Genomic DNA, 22,157 nt, shown 5'->3' with positions numbered 1-22,157 from the left:
AATGCTCTGTGCAACCCTAAGCAGACAATTAAAAGATTTCACCCAGCAGCCTACAAACCTTATATAGGTCATCATACCACCTCATCTCGTTAAAATTACAGACATCACTACAGACACATACACTTCTCAATTTTTAAGAATACTTTTCAGAATACATAAATAAAAACATCCTAAACACTTATATTACAATCAACCTCTTTTTTTTTTTTTTTCCCCCAGTAAGAAAGTGAAAACTTGGTCTCAAGGCAAGCCCTCTTTCCTACAGACACATACACACGTGATCCAAAATGTGGATCAAAACCTGATCAGTAAAAACATGAAGCAGCATAGTGAAAGTTGGGGTACAAAAACTAGAAGCAAAATCAGAAGTGAGAGTGCCAGTGAGGAGGTGAAGAAGAAATACAAGCATGCTGTTCTAATCTACTAATACGGGAAAACTTGAATACTATTTACAAAACCAGAATGCTCTTCTTCCTGACTACTAAGCCACTATTCTTGTAACAATGAGGAAGAAAGAAATTGGTTGGAAATCTTCACTCCTAAATTCCTGCTTCAAAATTATGGTACTTTTCAGCAAGGCAGTTGCTGACTAAAGTAAAATGCTTAGCAAAGCTGAGCAGTAATTAAGAGATTTCATTTACCACACAATTTCACATTTGTACAGGAGGCAATATGCTTCTTACAATGTGAAATTTCCCATAAAACACATGGAGATACAATATTACACCATCTAAGCCTTGAAGTTGTCCTGTGAAATATTCCATCACCTTCTTTGGTAAATAAATATGCACTCTGTCCTGGTTTCAGCCAGGACAGGGTTAATTTTTGCAACAGCCAGGAGGGGCATGACTGGGACTGGAGGTTACTCTGCACCACCTCAGGTCATTTTCTGGGGATGGAGCAAAGGGTCCTTCCCAGGGTACCACAGCATGGCAGAGGGAACAGTTGGGTACATTCACCTCTTCCTTGGACACTCCATCATTAGGATTGTTACTGTTCATTTCTAGTTCATTGCTGTTTCCAATAAATCATTCACATCTCAACCTCTTTTGTGCCTCCAGTTGTCCTCCCCAGCCCGCCAGATGGGGACAAGAAAAGGCAAAGTGAGCAAGCAGTGTGTGGTTTGGAGTGTTTCAGTGAGAACGCTTCATTGGGGAATACCATTTCTAAACCAAGACACACCTGAATAAAGACAACTACTGAAGGCAACATTTAAGAGGTAATGATAATACTCAAAGAGCACAGTTATTGCAACTTTTGAAGACGATGTATTCAAGTCCTACTCCAAAATTTAAATTGACAGACATCATGCTGTTACATTTCTACATAGCTAGAGCAAGCCTCAATGGATTTGCAATATAACTAATAAAAATTTTTAAGCTGTATTTACAGAAATAAGACCTGTATCATTTTACACTTTGTTTAAAATCATTCATTTCAGTTCGTCAATTCCTGAATGTTTTAGATGCACATGCAAATAAAAATAACATAGATGAGTCTGCATTTCCTAGCCAATTGAGAACAACTTGAAAATTGCCTGCAGATCACCATTCATTCTAAATAATTTCATTGGAGTTAATGACCTCACAGATGAGAATTTTGACTATGTAACACTCCATACTTATCTTCACCTCAAAGGAAGATATTCCTAAAAGACCCGGAGCATTCACTACTTTTCAGTTTAATATATAAACATGGGACAGGCAGTTAGACATGTCAGCATTCTAATTCAATTTCTGTAGAATTTCTTCCTCTCATATGTAGTTTCACAATGGCAACAAATTTTACAGTAACTGTTCCAAGTCTGGTTAGAAAATCTCTATTTTATTTGAATGTTCTGTTTTTTAAAGAAATAAATACACACGAAACCAAAACTTCAGTCTACCTGTTAGCTACAGACATGCAGGGAGAGAAAAGAAAAAACCCTACTAAGCAAAACAGCACCTTGGACATCCAGCGAAGCTTGAAGAGATTAATTTAATGCATCAAGCACAGTCCTTTCTGCATTCTGATAAAACAATCAATCTCAGATACACTCCTATGCCAGCCCTTAGCAAAGCAGCTCCTACAATACAGATCTTTGCCTGCATCAAAAAAAACCTCCTGAGCCACAGTGTTAGAGCAAAAGCTCTGCTCTCCATAAGCCCAAAATTTTTAGAATCACTGCATCCTCTCCAGTTTTCACACAAAGTATAAGCCATGACAAGAACACCTTGAAGGAAAATTAGTTATAAATGAAACTAAGAATACTTAGCACCTTTCTTGTGCATTTCAGCTTTCAAAAACACTTTGCAACTATTAACATGCCAAGACATAAAAGCACCATTGTTTCAGCCAAAGGCAGCAAGAACAGAGGATGCAGAAGTTGGTAGCAAAATGGATGGATGGCTGATATGTTAATTTTGTAAACTGTGATTTCATTTCCATCATAGTGATGCATTGAAACACGTTCTGCACTACTAGAACAACTACAACAAAGATGTACTATTTTACTGAATATTGAGAGATTCTGGCAGACCTGGCTTAATTTCAATTTGAATACTTCTTCCACTGAAATTCCTGTTGCTTTTCTCAAATTAAACCTGCAACACCTTTTTTTATTCTACACCACCATGAAAAAAGCTTTTACAATCTTATTAAGAACCGTGTTTTTCCTCTGCAGTTCCCATTACTGCCTTTCCAAAGGTACACCTGCCCAGTAGAGTCAAGATGATAGATACAAAGACGTCATTTGTTAAAGTTTGCTCAGTGCACACTCTGAATTCCATTCTCTTTTTATAGGATACTGTGTAGCTCTTTAGCCTCTAATAGGAAAGACTTATGCAAAAAGATTCATCACAAAGCATCATCTGCTACATTCGTATTAATTTGGGGTGTCACACACTACTAATGTAGATCACTGTTGGGATCCCTTCAGAGAACTCCATGCAATCCCAAAGCATCACTGCATGCATGCCAGTATTCCCTCACAGAAAACATTGGGAGTTGATGGACAGCCAGTTAATCCCAGACACCAGGACTCAGACAGGTCCTCATCTGCATTGGTTAGTACCTCACTCCACCATCAGCAGCACTGATGTGAGGGAGACAGACCATAGAAAAAGTAAGGCAAGAATGGCCAAGTTTTTCACTTCAGTATTTAATGTCCACCTCATTAAGGGCACAGCCTGAAGCCCTGTGAATCTGGCAGAAACATTCCCACACAGGTGTTGAGAAGGGCTTTGAACAATTCAGAGCTCGAACTTGATATTGATAAAGGAACAGAAGCTAGCTAAGAGCAAGAGGCACAGGTTTCACGTCCTCCCACTGTTCAGCCCAGTTCAGCAGGCTTGATTACTAGTGGGAATTTGCACTGGGTTACCTCAGCCAACTCAGATGAAAGGTCCAGTCAGCAGAAAAAGCATGGAAATTGGCTCCAGGTTAGCATTTGACAGGACTATCTAACTGGAAACATCCTAGGCTATCATGTAGCAATCGCCTTGGGTAGAAGTAATGAGGATTTGAAAATGGATCTGAGAAAATTAGAACAGTTAGAGCCATTTCTCACTAGAAAGATGGAAATTAATATTACAAACAGATCCTGAAAATGCTTCTGTCTTAATATTTTTATCTCTGACCTGCTGCAAAATCAGCGCTCAATCCACTAAAACTCCTCCACAAATACCACTTTGTTCTGATTATTCAAAGACACCAAGTCCTAAAAAAATATCTCAGTACCTGACTCAAAACAGACCAAATGGAACAAGTTTGTGGTGATCAGTACAATTGTATCACAAACTCAGAGATGCATGGTAAAGAAAAGACACAAAAAGTACAAGGAGACTTACATTTCTTTCTATCTGTGATGAATGACTCAGTTCCTGCCATGTTAGATGCATTTCATCTTCATAAATTACCATCACATGGCAGGTGCAGTGGGATCTGTCTCAATCCTGTTAAAGGTTTTTTGTTTAGAAAATACAAAAATGGTATTAAATACCACTCTAGTATTTTATTTTAGCACTTTCAAACTGAATATAAAAATATACTTAAAATACCGTATCAGTGTAAAAAAATGCAGTCTAACAGAGAAAAATCAGTTGCGTCCTAGAACTAAAGTGATTTTTTTCAGAATCATCCCATGTTGCTGCTTTCAGTAGATCTCAATACAGGAATACAAACTGTATTTTTTCCAAAGGCATTTTAACAAACTAAGCCACCAATAAATAAGCATGCATTACTCAAACAACAATTACTGAAATTAAAAGTACAGTCTAAGAAATTTGAAAAAGGGGAAAGTACAAACTACCAGTTTTCAAACCGTTCAGCATACTCCGCTGTATTTTCTAAGCACTTTTGGGCAGGAATGCTTTCTTGTGTTAGGAATTTCTGTCACTCCAGCTATGTTGGTTGATGGTGGGAAGAGTGACTGCTGATTGATGTCACTTGGCTAGCAGAAGCTGCCACACTAGTCACAGTTATACTGGCAAAAACAGTGCTTTCAGTTGAATTGCTTCCCTCCATTGTGGAATTTATTTTTTGCATGAATAAACATCAATATTGTAAACACAAGGAATTCAAGATTTATATGCAGTTTCATGGTTACAATTTTGCTGGGATGAATGGAGACACACTGCAATAGCTTGCATGAGTAGAGTGCTGCAAAGGAAGGATACAAGCTTTTGGGGAAGGGCGTGTCAGAAGGACCTGGAGGTGGAGACACCTCTCATGAGAGAGGCATCAGAATGCGTGGAGCTTAGTCTGGGCACGGATGATGAGCTAAGTGAGAGCTTACAGGCACGGATTAGAGAGCAGACCAGTATGGGTAACACTGTAGTGAGAGAGCATCTGCTACAGGGCACCTGGCCAGGAAATCAAGTGGATAAGGCCCTCTACAGACAGGGAGCAGCAACCTCACAATCACAGGCCCCATCCTCATGGAGGAGGACTTCAACCACTCTGGTATCTGCAGGAAGGACAACACTAGATGCTTATCCAGGGATAAGCAAGCATCTAGAGCATTCCTGGAGAGCACTGATAGATTCCTGACCTAAGTGATGATAGAGAAGCCAACAACAAGACACTCTGTGCTGGACCTCTTACTTACTAAGAAGGAAGGGCTCCTCGGAGACATGAAGGTCACAGGCAGCCTTAAGCTGCAGTGACCCTGGTGGCATTCACAACACCAATAGGAGGGAGAAGGGCAAAAAACCAAGATCACAGTCCTGGCATTCAGGAGAGCAGACTTTGGTCTCTCTGGGGACCTGCTTGAAAATAGCCCACGGAACAGGGCCCTGGAAGGAAAGACGGATCAGAGAAAGCTGCTTGATACCCAAGGATCCAAACTCAAGAAACACTCATCCCAAAGAGCAGAGAGTCACACAAAAATGGCAGGAGGCCTATAGAGATGAAAAAGGAGATCCTGGCAAAACTCAAACACAAAAAGAAAGCATACAAAATGAGGAAGCAGGAAGAGGCAGACTGAAAGGAGTACAGAGACACTGTCTAAGCATGCAGAAATGCAGTCAGGAAAGCCCACCTGGAGCTAAAACTAGTGAGGCATGTCAAGAATAAGTATCTGAATGGAGAGTAGAGCCAGATCTCAGTGATCCTGTTCAGTGACAGCAAAAGAAGAAACACGCACAAACTGAAACACAGGAGTCCCTCTCAACATAAGGAAACACTTTTTTTACTGTGAGGGTGAGCCCTGGCACAGGTTTCCCAGAGAGACTGTGGAGTCTCGATCCTTGAAAATACTCAAGAGTATCTGGATTTCATCCTAGGCAACTGGCTCTAGGTGGCCCTGCTTAAGCAAGGGTGATGGGCCAGACGGTCTCCAGCAGCCCCTTCCAACCTCAACCATTACCTGACTCTTTCAAAGCACTTCTGTTACAGAAAACTTCCAGCCACAAACCAGTGTTTTGCTGCTGGTTTAGACCAGCCTTCCTGATCATAGAGTATCCTTCAGGTACACTCAGTGTACTTGTGCTTCACGCAGCATGCAATGAGCCCTCTCTCAACCAGAGCCCCTAGGCATTTTAATAAAATTAATCAACAACTAATTTCTGTATTGCATTCACAATTTGAATGTATAGATCTTTTCTCAGACCATATTATTTTCATATACAGCAACTTAAAGTATGAAGTTAAGGACAAAAGGAAAATAAAATATCTTAACAGAAACAAAACTTGGGCCTTTCTTAATATATCAGTGTCCAATAGCAGGACAGATGAAACTGAGGAACAAAACTCAAAACACATTGAATAAAATATGTTGTAAAATTAATTATTAAAAAAATCTTGATACTAACCTCAGATCCGGAAATCTTTACTACTGATGCATAATACAGCATTTTTATAACTGAGAACAGAAAGGGAAGAAACTCACCATGAAAAATTTGAAGAGCTTTAGGATGTTTGAAAAAATTGTTCTCTATCAAATTTTATCACCTTCAGACACCTGTCAAACATGGATTTACCTCAATGCTGTTTCTCTCATTCTCCCCACCCTTGCCCCCTTAACAAACGTGCCCAGCAACACGGCACTAGCTTTCTGTTCAGACAAATGCTGTGTCTGCCCCTGCTCAGCATGGGTCAAAGAGGATATAAAATGATGCAATCAATAAAGCTGCCGTATTTTTAGTCCAGTTAACATATGTTAATAATCCAGTGGAAATTCTGGCTTCCTTACTGTTCATTTATGGCAGCTTTTCTTCTAAATGGCAGTGGCCTTTTCCAGTTACACTCTCTAGGTTGTTAGCACCACCTGACCATAAACAAACTTCATATATTTAAAGAACAATAACCTACAACTTTTAAATACCAAGACATATATTAATTTACACCTTTAAGCATTTTCCTATTTCCTTCTTTTCCATCTTCGAGACGTAAAACACACTCTCTTCCCCTGGTCACAGCACTGCCTCTATATCAACAAAAAAAGTATTTGTAAATTCCACTTTGATCCATTTATTTTGTCTGTTTTCCATTTGTCAATCAACTTTCACTTGTTTGTTTTAAGAGGAACATAAATTCTGAATATTTACACAACAATGCCAAGTATCATTAGGGACTTGGTTTCATCATCTAAGGCACAACTATATTAAGCAGTAGTTCTTGCCAAAGACAAGAACTATTCACATAGTCCACATATTTAAGGCACAGGACAGTGACTCTTTCAGGAAACCAGGGTTCTGCTCTTTGTTTTTTTGATTAACCACTTAGACAACTTTGCTCAAATCATTTCATCCACAGTGCATCAGTTTGTTGTCACCAAATGGGTTTATCTTTCTATACTGTCATTTTCCTCACTCTAAGCAGCTCTGTAAAGCATTCAGGAGCCTACTGATTTATTTCCACAACACGTCTAAGACTAGGAAATTGGCAAAGTTCTTCTGCATATGAAAAATACTGTCGTCAGTTTCCGTTCCTTACATACTAGTGGCACAATATTACTATTTTTGCTCATCTTAATAAAGAATAAATGTTAGGAACATATTTCTTCTCAACCCATTCACCAACTGTGCACAGTTAATTCACATTGCAACAGTAATACAAATCAAGATCTAAGCTTACTAAAAAGCACCTCAGATGCTTTTAGTATATGATGCAGTTGGATATACCTCAGGTGCCAGGCTGAGAGTAGTGGAAACTGGCAGTATGACTAAGTTGAGATTTTAAGTCAAACTTCCCCAGCACAGCACACAAAAGCAAGGGGCAAGACTCCGGATAGCAACAGTAGAAATGTAAATCCCAAAACTGACAACCATATTGCAAGACATTAGTATGCAGGGTTCTCCACTCTCCAAACTAGCTGGAAAGCATCCTGATTTTGGCTGTGCAGGAATCATTCCCAAAGCAAGGACTTCAGGTGGAAAGGAAGTGTTCCAGCAATGAAGGATTACATGGCTAACCTGAACAGTGAAAGACTGAATGACCTCAGAATTTGCTAGAAGCTACTATTTTAATCTAGCAGCCTTTAAGCTGCAGTAGCATTATAGTGGGAACAAGGGAAAAGGCAGGCAGACTGTAATGTTTGGAAGGAAAGGTAGGAATTTAAGCTACTGTGGCTATACTCCCTTCTTCACATCTGAGGTCTGAGAGCAACTATGGAACAATGAGAATTTATTCCCATACACATTTCTTCTTTCTCAAAGTTCCTGCTCATCACCAAATGGTTTGGCTTAGCCACTAGCACATCCCATAGTCCAATACACTCACTATCAGCACTGATTTTTTCCCCTTCTTTCTTCATTTGTAGCACCTCCATCTTGACAACACAAATCTCAAGGAGGAAGACATCACCAACTAAAAGTTTCTACCATTTCTTAAACTGATCATTTTTGCTTTGTGGAAGTTAAGGCCAACATGCAGCTCTTCTAGTACTAAAAATGGTTCACAACATCATCACCTACCGATTTCTACTACTTGGAATAGTTCCTCAGAAGAGGAACAGATTTCTCATAATGCAGTTGCTATTAAAGAGTTCTAGAATATCAAGATCAAGAATGTAAGTTATAACTTTCCAATAACAGCAACAAAAACATGTCCACCTTTACAGGGACCTCACCTACTTCAATGCTCCAATTCTCTACTTTGATAAAAAAGCATCTAATTGTACAGTATGCTCAATATGGAAGAATCCAAAAACACAGACAATTTCACCTTTTCAAAGCAGTAGGAACCATCTTTATCTCATTTCAGAATTCCCAAGCATGCCAGTCAATATTTTATCTTTGAAAATTTGTCTTACATGAATGACAACCTACAGGTTTAAATCTGAGTCACATTCTAGAACCTGTCTTAGGACTGAAAAACGATGAGACTACAGAAATACAGAATTTAGCTACTGCTTGAAGAGCCTCAAGGTGAATGTCAGTTCATTTTATATAAAAATACCAGGAAGCCTCATGCATCCCTTCTGCTAACAAAACAATGAAAGCTAATATTATTAAGAACAACATCATACATTTGGGTATTTAATAATGCTAAAATTATAGGGTTTTATTTCTTATTTCTATCCAATGGCATACACCTTTCTAGAACCTTTGGCATGAAAAATATTGAATTAAGCAGATTCATACAGTGAAGTCCACTAATTTTTAAACATAAAATTCCATTTGCAATACTGATTAGAAGCAGCACTAACTGAAGACAGAAGGGAAAACAATCACCAAGAGAATTTCGTACTGAGGGGTTCAGGGGCACAGCAGGGAAATCAGAAAGAGGGAGACAATGAAACCTCACCAGAAGAAGATGGATTGAGAAATCTAAGTATCAACTGAAAACATCACCTCACTTGACTAGTTCTCAATTCTTCTTGCTCACCCCACTCCACCATTCAGTGACACTTGACATTCCACAATAAGAAATACTCAGTTCTCCAAGCTAACAACTTAAATTCATTCCAAAATCCATCTATAAATTGTAAGCAGTTTCATATTTCAGTTAATAAATAAAACTCTACAACTCCTTCCCATCATTTCTCTCCCCTTTCTCTTGTCTCCTGCTAAAACAAAATCCTTCATTCTTTGTATTTAAATGAAGATTCCTCAGTAACAATTTCTAGTTTTCTCCAAGTCTTAAGTCTTAGCTGCCAAGTGCCTATCAGTAAATAAAATCTAAAAGCTAATGGTAGAAATGAAATGTTGCTACTCTGAAATATCCCAATATTTCATTCTGGGATAAACTGTAGAGGAGCTATTGAGAGATGCATGTCAACAACTAACCTTCCCTGGAAGTTTTAAGCAGCAGAACATTTCTTGTGAAGGAAGCAGAGGATTGCTATTTTTTTTTTTTTTCCTTAACACATGTTTTCTTAACACATGTAACTCTCAGCACAGCTGAGTGAAAGCAGGTTAACACTGACATGGGTGGTGTCCTTATTTAAGAAAGCTCTGGTTCTGGTGTTACCACTGCTAGTGGCAGTTTGGTCAAACAACAGCAGATGAGAAATTGCTATGATTTCTCTAATTTTCACAGATTTCTGGGAAAACAGAAAATCAAGCCACTCTTCCTTGATCTGACCCTTGACAAGCTGCCTGTCAGCCAGCACATATAGTCTTGGTCATCATGTGCAACTATTCCCTGAGGATTAAAAATTGGTATAGACATGGAGTAACAGAAATGACTTATCAATACACAAAAATGCATGGGAGAAGAGTAGAGTGGTGATGGCACCTCTCTTCTAGCATTCACTAGTCAAGCAACCAGAGCCACGAGGACAGGGAACTCCAGCCTTAAAAAAGAATCTATTTCTTTTTATTATTCTCAGGCATACCTATCTTACATGGGGATTAGGAATGAAGGCTGCACTCTGCCTGCACCAGCTGAGATTTCCAACTTCTTCCACCACTAGGGTTACATGATCAGATCTGACTTTTTGCTACAGTACAGGCTGGACATTGCTGGGGCTCTTTTCAATAATTTTAAGTGTAGCTTCTACCCAGTTAACCCCGTGTTGTGGAAATATTAGCGAAAGCTGAGAAAGAAGGTGATGTGGATACTACTATAAACATTATCAGACCTGGTCAGATCTGCAAATTAGTATGAGTAATGGAACTATTTTGCACAGTTTGCTTCTAATTCTGACACAGATGGCACTTAAACAAGGATTCCAGACTTGGCAAATTTCTTCAAAGTCAGTGCCAAGGCCAGGATAATCCTTTCTAGCAATTTTCTCCTTGATTTCTGAGCTACCAACTTCCAAATAAAATAGAATTTCTTATCTGCTGCTCCCTTTCTATAGCCATGCACTGAACAAGCTCTGACAAATACAAGACCTTCAAATACTGAATCAAGCAACACCAATAGAGTAATGCATCCCTACAAGGCACAACCCCCATTTCTTAACCTTTATCTTCAAGTGGGTGTACCACAAGGAAGACAAAAATTAGTGATTCAATGAAAGGAAATTAAAAAAAAGTAAAAATATCTTCCTTGAGGTAGTTCTGACTCTCCAGCTCTTAAATTATGCCAAGTGTGGCATAATGAACAATGACTGTTTTTAAGGCCAGCATTAATCAACAATGGTTGTTTTCTAAAGTTAGCATTCACTACCAAAAGGAAGATGAGCCAAACCCAGACAACAGAGCAAAAACAGTGCGAGGGACACGTGTGTACATTTCCTTGCAATGGACATGTGCAATGCACATTGTGTACATTTCCTCACACAAAACTACTTTTGAGAAAGTTCTTTAGTCACAGCATTAGGCAAATAACCAACAGAGCCAACTCTGAAGAGAATGGAGACACACTCATGAAGAATAACCAACTGCAAATTTGTACTGACCATTATATTCTCTTCTGAGATGAATCTTAACATTATCAGCACAGACACATTACAGGAGAAGATACACCAGAAATCTCGTATCCTTAAAACAGACATTTTGTTGATTTATTCTAATAAAGATGATGAAAAGTCTTCAAAGCTGACAAGAGCTCATTAACATAGGCTTTCATACAAGACAGGGAAAAAGGATAGACACACATTTTTAAAAAAATTAATTGCTGTTCAGGATCTAGATAAACACTTCCATCAATATCAATATGAGTTTGCATATAGGGACAGTTTAGCATACAGTGCAAAGACTCTGTAGTCAGATTATGAGTTTTACCAATTATAAGCCTTTATAAACATCAGGCAAAAAAAAAAGCTTGTTTTTTGTTGGTTTTGTGTCTGTGTTTGTTTTTTAAGATTGCTCTTATAAGGCCACATAAAAACTTTAAAATAATCAAAGGATAAAAGAGGAGACTATTCCAGTAAGGGTCTATTAACAACTGATTGTTTATCCCAGGTAAAAACAAAAGCCACACATTTGAGCAGAAAGTAGTCTCATGAGTTCAAAATCATTGTTTTTAAGAACACTTCAGTTCAGTGAGTTAAGTGCACTTGGGAGATGCCTAATTTTACAGTTTTCTAAAATAATTAATTCAGAAGCAATACTACTTTTACTAATATTAAAGTCCTATGCACTGAAATTTCAGATCAAGCCTCTGACAGATCTTAATGTTTCCAACAGGCATGCAGTCATTCATTCCAGCTCTGCACTTTAGCTTTCTGAGGACTGTACTCCAGAATTTCTGCAGGCTGAGTAGCTGGCACAGAGAACTCAAGATATAAGTAATACTATTTTCAGTGCTCCTTTATAGAAAACCAGTGCACATCTCTTCAGACCTGAGAAAACTTACAATCTTCTCACGTCATCCAAACAACAAAGAAAATAAGTTGTCATGTATATTTCAGACATTTAAAAAAAAAGTATCTTGCTCCATACTGCCAGTGAAATACCTCCAAGCTATGCTTCACCTACCAGCAACTGAGAAGAGGGTACATACTTCAAACACAAAAGATGCCACACACAACATAACCCAAAAATCATGAGAATTAAACATCAACAGGATGGAAAACAGGCACCAGCTACTACTGCAGGCAATTAAAAGACAAAAAAAACCAAAACCAACCTACCAATCCAATTATCCATCAGAGACTCTGCAGCTACTGCGGCTCTTACATGACTTGCAGCCTTTCTGATCAAGGGCCGTCACAGGACACCTAAGTGATAAGAATTTCAAATTTCAAAGTCAGAATACCTACCAGCAACTGCCAGTTTTCAAGAAGCACAGGGATACCTCTTCCACTTTTTTCCATTTTAAAATACTGAAACACAGTGAAGACATTCAATGTAAGGTTTTTTTGTTCACTTGTCCTATTCCTGTAAGTAAACTAACCTCTGATTGTCTATCTCCTTTGCAGCAGGGAGCAAAACGACTTTGTTAGAAGACCCCTGCCCTTAACTCATCACCTAAGTTTCTATATATGATTTCTCCTCTAAGCTTAGAGTATTGTGATGGAGCTCCACAAGGCTAGAGAAAAGAACATTTCATAGGTATCATCACAACAGTCTATGCATTTTCACCACTGAATGAGGAGAAGAAGCCCATCCAAGCCAGTCCCCCTAGCGACTCAGTGGGAGTCTGAAGAGATGTGGCAAATCACTACTCTGTCTTTTCGTGTGTGAGGCCAGCTTTCTATTTTTGGTTTGGGGTTTTTCCCTGGTAGAAGACATAACCCCTTACTTCTGTAAGGGTTATGGCAACATTTTAACCCATTCATCAAATTTCCCTCTACTTCTACTTCTGAACAACTTTAAAATATTTTGTACACAAAAAATTAAATCTGTATCCAGCAGATAGCATTAAATAAAATATGCTAACCTGTTGGCAATTGCCAGGTCTGATTTTAACATAGCATTTGTTTAGCCTTGTGCTTTCTAGTCTTTCCAGTCTTTCCAGCACTGATACTGTCCAAAAAAAAAAGCTAAGAATATTCAAAAGACATGTGATTTATTGCCATTTCCAACGTGGCATCCATACATTCCAGAATACATGCATGACAATCAATGCTGTAAAAATGTTTCCTGTCGTACTTTTAAGAGTGCTATGTGAAATACATACAGAAAAAGGTAAGACCGTCTAACAACTATTCAAATGCCTCCACTGGCTAATTTTCATTTAAAAATGCATGTAGGGAAAAAGTAGTCTTTATATACTGTGTACCACTAGCCCTGTTCTAAGCTCAACAAAGCAGGAGACACCGTACTCAGGTGAAAACACAAAAATCGCTTGTCTGATGTTCTACAAAGAAGAAAAACCATTTGCTTGCTAAAACTGGGCACAGGAGAAAAACTAGGAATCTCTCCAAAAAGTGTTACATAAGGCATTGTCAAACTTCACGTCACCTCCACAGGGCCGCAAGTTGCTATTTTCCCCCATCCCCCGGTGCGCAGGGATTAATGATCTAAATGACACACTTCTTGGATAGGAGGTAATAGCAGAAGCTTTCCCAAAGGAGCACTTCCCGGGCTGGAGGCTTGCAGGGGAGGCTGGCGGGTGATGGGCAAATCACCCTGCTCGACTCAGCGTCCCGGCCCAACTCCGGCTCTGCCCCCGGCTCCCGTTCGGGCGGGCAGAGCGCTCACGCCCCGCGGCTCGACTCCCTCCGTCCGAGGCGCGGCCGCCAGCCCCGGCTCTCCCGGCCGCGGAGCAGCGGCCACTCGGCGGGGCTGGAGCCCCGGCTCCCCCGGCCGCGGAGCAGCGGCCACTCGGCGGGGCTGGAGCCGGAGCGGGGCTGGAGCCGGAGCGCAGCCCGGCCGGAGCAGAGGGCGTGCGGCGCCGGGCCAGCGAGCGGAGCGGAGAAACCTCCCTCGCCAGGGGGGACGTGCCCCTTTGTGCCGGGAAGCGACACGCGCGCCTCCGCCTGAGCATCTCTTCAATTCCGGATCTGACGGGGATTAAAATCCAGCACATAAAGCTGCCAGCCCGGCCCTCCGGACTCGGGTGCCCCCTCCCCGGGCTGCTGGAAGGGAGACACTCACCGATTGTTTCTTGCCCTCCCCCGCCCCTCGCCTCCAAAAGCAGCAGAGACTCGACGAGAAGGTGCTTACCTTCCCCGGGTGGCTCCCGGGCCGGGCGCTCAGCGCCAGCCGCTCCGAGCAAGCAAGCGCTCTTTCCCCCTCCTGCGCTCCAGGCGGGTAGCTCCGGCTCCGTCCCCGCAGCCCGGCGCTCCGGAGGTGTCAGCCAGCGGCTCCCAGCTGGGGCGGCAGAGGCAGCTCCACTCTCCGCGGGACGAGGAGCCGCTAGCGGTGGGAGGAGGAGGAGGGCGGTGGCGAAGTCCCGACTCTTCCCGGGATGCGCTGCCGAGGTGGCCGCCTCCTCCGCCGCCCAGCTCAGCTCTCTCCGGGGCCTGCCCGCCCCGCGCTGTCCCGAGGTGCAGCCCGGCCGCGTCCGTCCGTCCGTCCCGCTCGCCTTCCCCCGCCCTCTCCCCGGCGGCGAACCGCGCGGCGCACAGGCCCCGCCGGCGGCCAGGAGGACCCGGGGGCAACGGGGGATTCCGGCCCAGCCTCCTGCCCGCTCCCCGGGGCCTGGTGCACACTCTCCGCGGGGAGAGGAGGCCCTGCCCCGGCCTGGCGATCAGCTCCGGGAAGGTCACCGGCACGGCGGAGCCGAGCACGGAGAGGCTCCCTCCGGAACCGCCGCGGTCGCTGCTATTGCTGCCGGCCCGGAGTCAGCGACCGCTGGGTGCCGCGCTCCGACCGGGTTCGCTCCGTGCCCGTGCCTGGAGACCGCCCCCGAGTCTGAGTGCCAGGCTGCCCCCTTCCCCTTCCTTCCTTCCTCGCCTCCCGCCCCTTCCCCGCTGTCAGCCTTCCCCCGCCGGCTCCCTCCGGCGCCCGGGGCCAGGCTGCCCCCTGCGAGTGCCGGGGCCGCGGCTGCCCGCCCGGCGGGCCGAGGCGGAGCCGGGAGCGGCCGCCGCTGCCGCTCGGCGGGTGCCGGGAGCCGCACGCCCACCGCCGCGCTGCCCCGGGCTGGCTCAGCGGCGGCTGCAGCGCCCGTGTGTCTGTGTCATGTCTGTGCCTGGGCGGGCGGAGGCGCGGGCCGAGGCGGGGCCAGCCCGCTCTCACGCCGCCCAGCGACAGGCGCCGAGCGCCCAACCAGCGACGGCCGCCGCCGCGCAGCGCCCACCCGCGCAGCGGGGCGCCCCGGGCCGCTACACCTGGGCAGCGCCGAGGGGGCCCCGCCGCCGTGACAGCCAGCCCGGGCCGCGGCCGCAGTCACAGCCAGCCCGGGCCGCGAGGGCAGCGCCGGCCCCGCGCCGCCGTGACAGCCAGCCCGCGCCGCCGCCTGGCCGCCGGTCCCGAGCGCCGCCTGGCGCGGGTAAGTGCAGGAAGGGCGCGGAGCAGCCCGGCCCGGCCCCCGCCTCGGGCGCCGGCGGCGGTGGAAGACCCAACTCCGAGCGCCGGTACCGCGTCAGGAATGAATAAATATGACGGCTTCTGTCTTACATGTGTGCTTGTAAGGAGCGTGTCCCTGCGATGTGTCCTTTCGTGCTGGCAGCTGCTGAGAGTCGAGTGATAAGCGCACCTTTTGTTATTTCTTTTTTTTTTTTTCCCCGTGAGCACAGAGCGACCATCAACGCCTTTTTTTTTAATTCATAATTGTACTTCATTAGCAGTGTCAAATGGATTTTTGCAATACATCAGCATTCTCAGAGTCCTATATGATAAACTGTGTGTATGGATGTATAGTGTGCCTGAAATTCCAGCAGGAATATGCAAGGAGAACAGAAAGGAACAAATATGCATACAATCCCATTTTAGAAAGGCATTGATCCATTCTTAGAATGGAAGATGAAGCAAAGTATACATGTGCTTTGAGTAGAAATGTAAATAATCAAAAGTATGAGTAATTGGGTTAGTAATCAGGACTTAACTGCTTTCTTCTAGAATGATAAGGGAATAGTTTAGTGTTCTCTAAAAGATACCGTGAATGCTAATTTCTCTCATTACATCAGCTGCTTGAATGCTGTAACTCATGCAGAAGTTTCTTTATTGGGCAAAAATTATGGTTTGCAGTATACTGTACCAAAGTATTGTGAACTCTGGAACAGGTTATTCATAGCAAGATAGTATTTGGCAGACTTGATTAAGGTATTGGTTCATCAAGCTTATTATTCTACCACCAGCAGCACCCTTTTCCTGATGCTTTAGTCAAGCATGATATCAGATGAACTGAAGTAAATCATGATGTTGGATATGCCACTGATAACACAAAAGTTTTAGTTTCCTAACTGAAAATTTCGACATACTGTGATAACTAGGAGAGCATTTTGCAGGGGGGAAAAACCCAACTCTGCTTATCTGTAAAAATAATTTAGTTCTTTTAGGAAGGATTTTCTGGAATAGCTGTGGTTGCATACAGATTGGTGTCTGTGTGCTTATTTTCATGAGCAAATCAATGCCAGAAATGAGCTGTACTGAACTGACTAATTTTCTCCTTTCTCCTATGTGAAGCTAAAGGATTAGCCTTAAAGTAATAATGTTGTGGAAGGATTGCAACTGCTTTGGTGACAGTCACAATGAATGAATTTCTGGGGCTGTAGGGAGGACAAAGCAGGGCTGTGTATACAGCTTCATTATTAAGAAATCAGGCTGTCCCCTCTCTGTTACTATAATTTTCAGCAGTTCCATAGTTTCCAGCCTCATGCTATGTTTTCAAAACTACTAACTTGCCAGAGTCGGATCCTACATAATATTGAACAATTTCTGGAGGTTCTTAATGTTCTTATCTTCTGTTTAGAACAGGGAACTCTCAGAACCCACAAGAATTCTTAGTGTTTAAGAGCAGCATGGATTATTAGGATTATCTAATATGCTACCATACATGACAAATGATAGAACATCATACTGAGACAAAATGTCTTGCTTCCAATTGCTCTGTATCTGTCAGGTTGGTGACCTACCCACAAAAAGACAACAGTTGTCCAAACCCAGAGCAATGTTTGTCAGAGGCTCCAGCTGAGAATGCTTACCACGAGGTTACAAAACCTGACGGGGACAGGAGGAATGGCTACCTATGAAGATAGACTTTTTCAGAAACTGTGTTTATAAGCAAGTAATCTTTTTCATAGTCACAATAAAATTGCTCTATCAGTCTTTGTCCTTGAAAATCCTGAAGTTGCAATTGCCTTGGACATTGAGTAAACAAGCAGTGCAGAAGGATACTTGTGCCAAGGACAGGTAGAAGAAATTAGATGCAAATATTTGCACTTCAGATGTCATTCAGCCCGGAGGAAGGTTTCTCTAGAAACTACACAGGTTCTGGAGTGAGATGTCTATTCGCATGTTAAAGAAACAAACAAAAAAGCAAAACCTATAGTAATGTCAAGCATAGAACTTTTTTTTTTAATGATCGTTTCATTAGGTAAAAATCTCAAAGCTTCAATAGTCCTATTATTTAAAAATTTTATAAACCAGATATTTATTTTTAAATATGAAATTTGACACAGAAATGTGTCAATTTTGTAATGTTGTTAAAGGATTGATTTATAGAGATGTAAAATTATAATGTGAGTATTTGGTCTCATTTTTTCTTTACTGGAACAAGAGATAAGGCACAACAGTTCAGAAGATCAAACAGATTATAATGTTACTACACCAGAACTTCAGTAAATAAAATTATAATGTCTGATCATAAGACCCTGCACACTTACAGATTATCTGGTTTTTGATTAAAAGAATAAAATTACTTTGCATTTTAGCATTTCTTGTGAAAGGGAGGTGTTAGGCCCACAAGTATTCAAACTTATAAAAGTGCATGAAGTTCATCTCCCATTTAACACCAATGAAGTCCTTTTTACATTCTTACAGTTGCTTCATTGTTCTAGCTGAATTCAACCACTATGAGGTCTTTTGAGAAAAAAAGACAGTGCTTTGTTCAGAAGGCGACTGAAAAGTGCATTACTACTTTAAATAGTGCAATTTGTGCCAGTTGAAATAGAAGCTAAAATATGCCTGAAAACCGGGAGGTTATTTTATCCGCGTTCCTACACACACACTCTTGTGGCTGATCAGCATTTTGAATACCTAGTGAGGTAGATGCTGCTGTGTCACACTCAGGATATGGGATATGCACGGACAGAGTCGAGTTCTCCATTGCCTTCTTTTATGTGGAGCTGATGAAATAGCTACTTTTAATAAAATCAACCATGCAGGGTGTTGTCACAGCGAACAGAAAGTCAAATCTGACTTAGCAGGCTAGTTGGATTGTGCTAACTGATCCACAGAAGGTTGTGACTCTTTGTTTGTGGATTGTTTTTCTTCTAAATGCTAAATTGTGCATCTTGCTGATAGTACCAGAGCATGGAGAGCAAGACCAAAAGTCTGAAGCAAGTCCTAACCCTTGAAATGCTTGTTACCATCTGCTGCTGCAATGAGTACAGCACTACTGCAGAACAGGCTGCCTGGCATGTCTTGTGGTAGGAAAAGGCATTTAGACAAGAAATAAGTGAAATTTAATCTACTTGGGAAAAATAAATTCGCAGCTCTTGAGCATGAAGTTGAAGTTCTGTTAAATATGCTGTCCACAATGGGCAGTAAATTAAAATTTATTGGAGATTTTCCTGTTACAGAAAAAACAAACAAACAAACAAACAAAAAAAACACCAACAAAAGCCAAGAAAGAGCAAGATTCAGATTGCCTGGGATTATAGGAACTGGAGAAAAAATAAACACTGATAAACTGAATGCCTTTAAATAGCCAGAAAACACCTTAAAAATCTAAAACTTTAAGAATGCAAAGGAAATTTACTTATTAATTCAGAAATTACTTCTCTTATACCAAAATAGCATTTAGACAATAGTTTAGATTAGAAGTAGTTAACACAGATTGTTCTGTTTCTCTCATTACATCAGGTGCTGCTACATCAGAAGATGTCATTTTCATGTTGGTTTCTCCCAGATTTCAATCGTACTTCTAGTTGTAAATCGGTAAACATCCATAACTAGAGGCTTACCTAGCGTTATGCCTTATAAGAAAAATATTGTGAAGGAAATATGTTGCTTTATATTTCTGACAGAACTCTCTGTGTACTTTTCTTTCATTGTTGCCATTTACTACTTTCCATTTGTTGTGATTCAGTCATTTAGAGAAGAATTGGGGGGTTTTGTTCTTTTAGTTGTTCTTTTGGTTGGTCTTTTTTAAGGATTACTGATTTTAAACCAATAAAAACTAATGAAGATATGCAGAATAAATATGATGCACCTTTAATTTTATGAAGATAATCTGATTTCAGGTTGGTAGTACTTCTATAAGTTTTGACCTACCATGATGAAGACTATCTTGTGTTTCTACTTACAGAAATAATTGTTACTATTTTGATAATATGTTGTACATAAGTTAGAAAAAACTTAATTTCATGCACTATTTATTTTTTCATTTTTTTTTATGCCAAGGAATCTTAACCCCTATGCTATTTGCAGCAAAATTCTGGATAATTTGCAGTACCTTGTTCTGTGCTAACACGTGTCATTGCCTTTACAGAGTCATCTGGGAAAGAAAAGTATCACTGGACAAACTTTAAAATAATTTCAAATTTCACTGGCTAGGAAGGGGACAGTGACCCAGGCACTCCTAAGCCTAAATCAAGGTATGTCAAGGTCCGTGGAGCAGCTGCATTGATTTCACTGCTATTTAAGCTGAAATCTCCTTGATGTCCTAGTCTGTGTTCTGGGAAAACATATATACACACACACTTCTCTGAGGTTTTTTAAAATAATTGTTTCTGTTTGACTGCTTCACCTCACTGCCAAGCAAACAGTGGATCTAGTGTCTCTTTCTTGTTACTGTGTTTCCTTTGTTACACTTGGCCATTTATTACCCTGCATTGTGAATGCTGAGACTAAGAAAAGCCTTAACTGAATTGTAGACAAGTATAATTAATATCTGCCAGCCTTTCTAGAAATATTAAAGCACAGTGTGTATTATTCCTCCAGTCTTAGCCTTATACATATAGATTTTAATTCTGAGGACACCTTTCACTGGTGAAAAAGAGGATACTCTATCTGATCCCAAGAAGACCTTTTTTTCCATTAGCAATACCTGTTTTATACATGGAAGGTTTAATTGTTTCTAGAACAGCTTCATTAACTTCTGAAAGTGTTACCAATACAGGCCTCCCCAGAGCCAGGGTTCTAATTAGAAAGAAAACTGGCTTTAGATTAGTTTGAAGAGTGGTGTCTTTTTTTTTTTTTTTAAAGAGAACAGGAAAGCTCATTCCTCATTGACAGAGTGTTTCTTCCAGAATGTAGGAATAACTGCCAGTTGTACGAACTCAGAAAATACCTGTGAGAAATGAATGATTCCCACAATAAAACAACCTCTTCAGACAACCAAAAATAGTAAGCCTAATAATGATTATGTAAATAAGGTTGAGATGTGCATTCAAGGTCTGTGCAGTTCAAGCAATGTCCTTTATGACCAACAGTCTATGTCAGCTCCAGGGTTCCTGCCTCAGTGGGTTGGGCATGTTTGAAAGTTGCCTTATGAGTGCTTGGGTTGCTTCCTCAGGTACCCAGATTGTCAGTAGTAATCTGGCCTTTGTCACATTTACACTGATTTTATATTAAACATGCTTTAAGTCTGACCAAAAAAAAAAATCTATACAGGACTAAAGAGTGAGTGTAAATAGAAAATGTAAACTAAATTAAAATAGATGGATGAATAATAAAAACACAGATCCTATTACAAGTTAAAGCATGATATCAAGACATGTTAAAATAATTTGAAGTCTTCTGTTGATGGTCAGGCCTTTAAAATCTGTATGAAAAAATTACCTGGATTGAAAATAGGTACTAAGGGAAAAGAAATTACCCCCAACTTTTTTTATAAGGATCACTGCCTAATGTATCAAATAGGAAAGTTTCTGGCCAAGAATAAAAGACAGTAACCATCAGTTAAACCCTGGAACTTCTATATTTTTTCCCATGAAGGTTGTGTTTTAAATATTTTCTAGGAGGATTTCTCTAGAAAGCAGAAGTGCATTGTAGCTGCTGCTTTCCAGTGAAGAGAGAGTAAAATAAACCTCACATCCTGAGTAATGACTCAGGCTTATTTGCTTTTTGGCCATTGCAACAATAGGAATGCCCAGTATGAAAGTTTTCTGGCAGTTTAACAAAATTTGTAGAAGAAAGTCCACTTTCATGTCCTTGTCAGACAAAAGCACACTGAAAATATGTGTACATGGTTCTGAATATAAACAGGGAGCATAGTCTGAGCAGCTAACATGGACTTATTTAAGTGGTCACAACTGGTGTGTATCTTAGAAATGTACTGTGAATAAACTAAAATGTTCTTTTTCTGGGCATGAGGTGTGACTGTGAGCTTCATCCTGCTCTCTGTGCAGGACTGCCAGTGCTGAAGAAAGTTTCTGTGTTCTTGTTGACATTTCAGAAGTTGTGAGCTACGATCTGGACTTGCTACATTGGCAAAAGAATAGGACAGGTCACGCCATCTCAGCAGTGAAACTGTCAGTAACAAGGATAATCCTCAGTCTCAACAGCAGTTACAGGGAAGTTGATGCTAAGGTCAGGCAACAAGGCAAGACCAATACTAGTGCCAATGAACCTGTCAACATTAAACACCTCTTTTTTCAGAGTCGTACTTCAACACTTGAATAGTCTGTGCTTCAGACTGTGTCTTGACATGGTAGGGGGTTTTCCTTTCATTTGGGTGAAGCTGAAGCTGTCAGACCTACTAGAGGCCAAGCAGACAAGGCCAGAAACAGGACAAACCTTTAGAGTCTGAAGGTGACATTGAAGGAATCCAACATCAGACACAAAAAATGC

At 41.5% G+C, this 22,157-nt stretch overlaps 2 protein-coding genes across 3 annotated transcripts in view; one reads left to right on the top strand and one right to left on the bottom strand.

Annotated features, from left to right (window-relative positions):
* The window catches only part of LARGE1 (LARGE xylosyl- and glucuronyltransferase 1), a 286,266-nt gene extending 271,180 nt beyond the window's left edge, over nt 1–15,086 (bottom strand). Inside the window, exons 1-2 of one of the 2 annotated variants that reach the window (XM_054279879.1) lie at nt 14,424–15,086; nt 12,446–12,532 (exon numbers count right to left, since the gene is read on the bottom strand). The gene's annotated coding sequence lies outside the window, so the exon portion shown is untranslated. The remainder of the gene's footprint in view (nt 1–12,445; nt 12,533–14,423) is intronic. The other variant, XM_054279896.1, reaches the window with a different exon arrangement.
* On the top strand, nt 13,873–15,797 carry LOC128939061 (translation initiation factor IF-2-like). The gene is made up of 2 exons (XM_054279819.1): nt 13,873–14,207; nt 14,291–15,797. Exons 1-2 carry the CDS (start codon nt 13,873–13,875, stop codon nt 15,795–15,797), a joined length of 1,842 nt encoding a protein of 613 aa, XP_054135794.1.
* Nucleotides 15,798–22,157: the final 6,360 nt, after the last annotated feature.

Source organism: Melozone crissalis, unplaced genomic scaffold (genome assembly GCF_028551555.1).
Source record: "Melozone crissalis strain CALT ecotype California unplaced genomic scaffold, PUWL_Pcris_2 ptg000004l_1, whole genome shotgun sequence".
NCBI classification, from domain to species: domain Eukaryota; kingdom Metazoa; phylum Chordata; class Aves; order Passeriformes; family Passerellidae; genus Melozone; species Melozone crissalis.
Note: the sequence above shows the minus strand (reverse complement) of the source record. Positions and strands in the feature narration are given on the sequence as shown.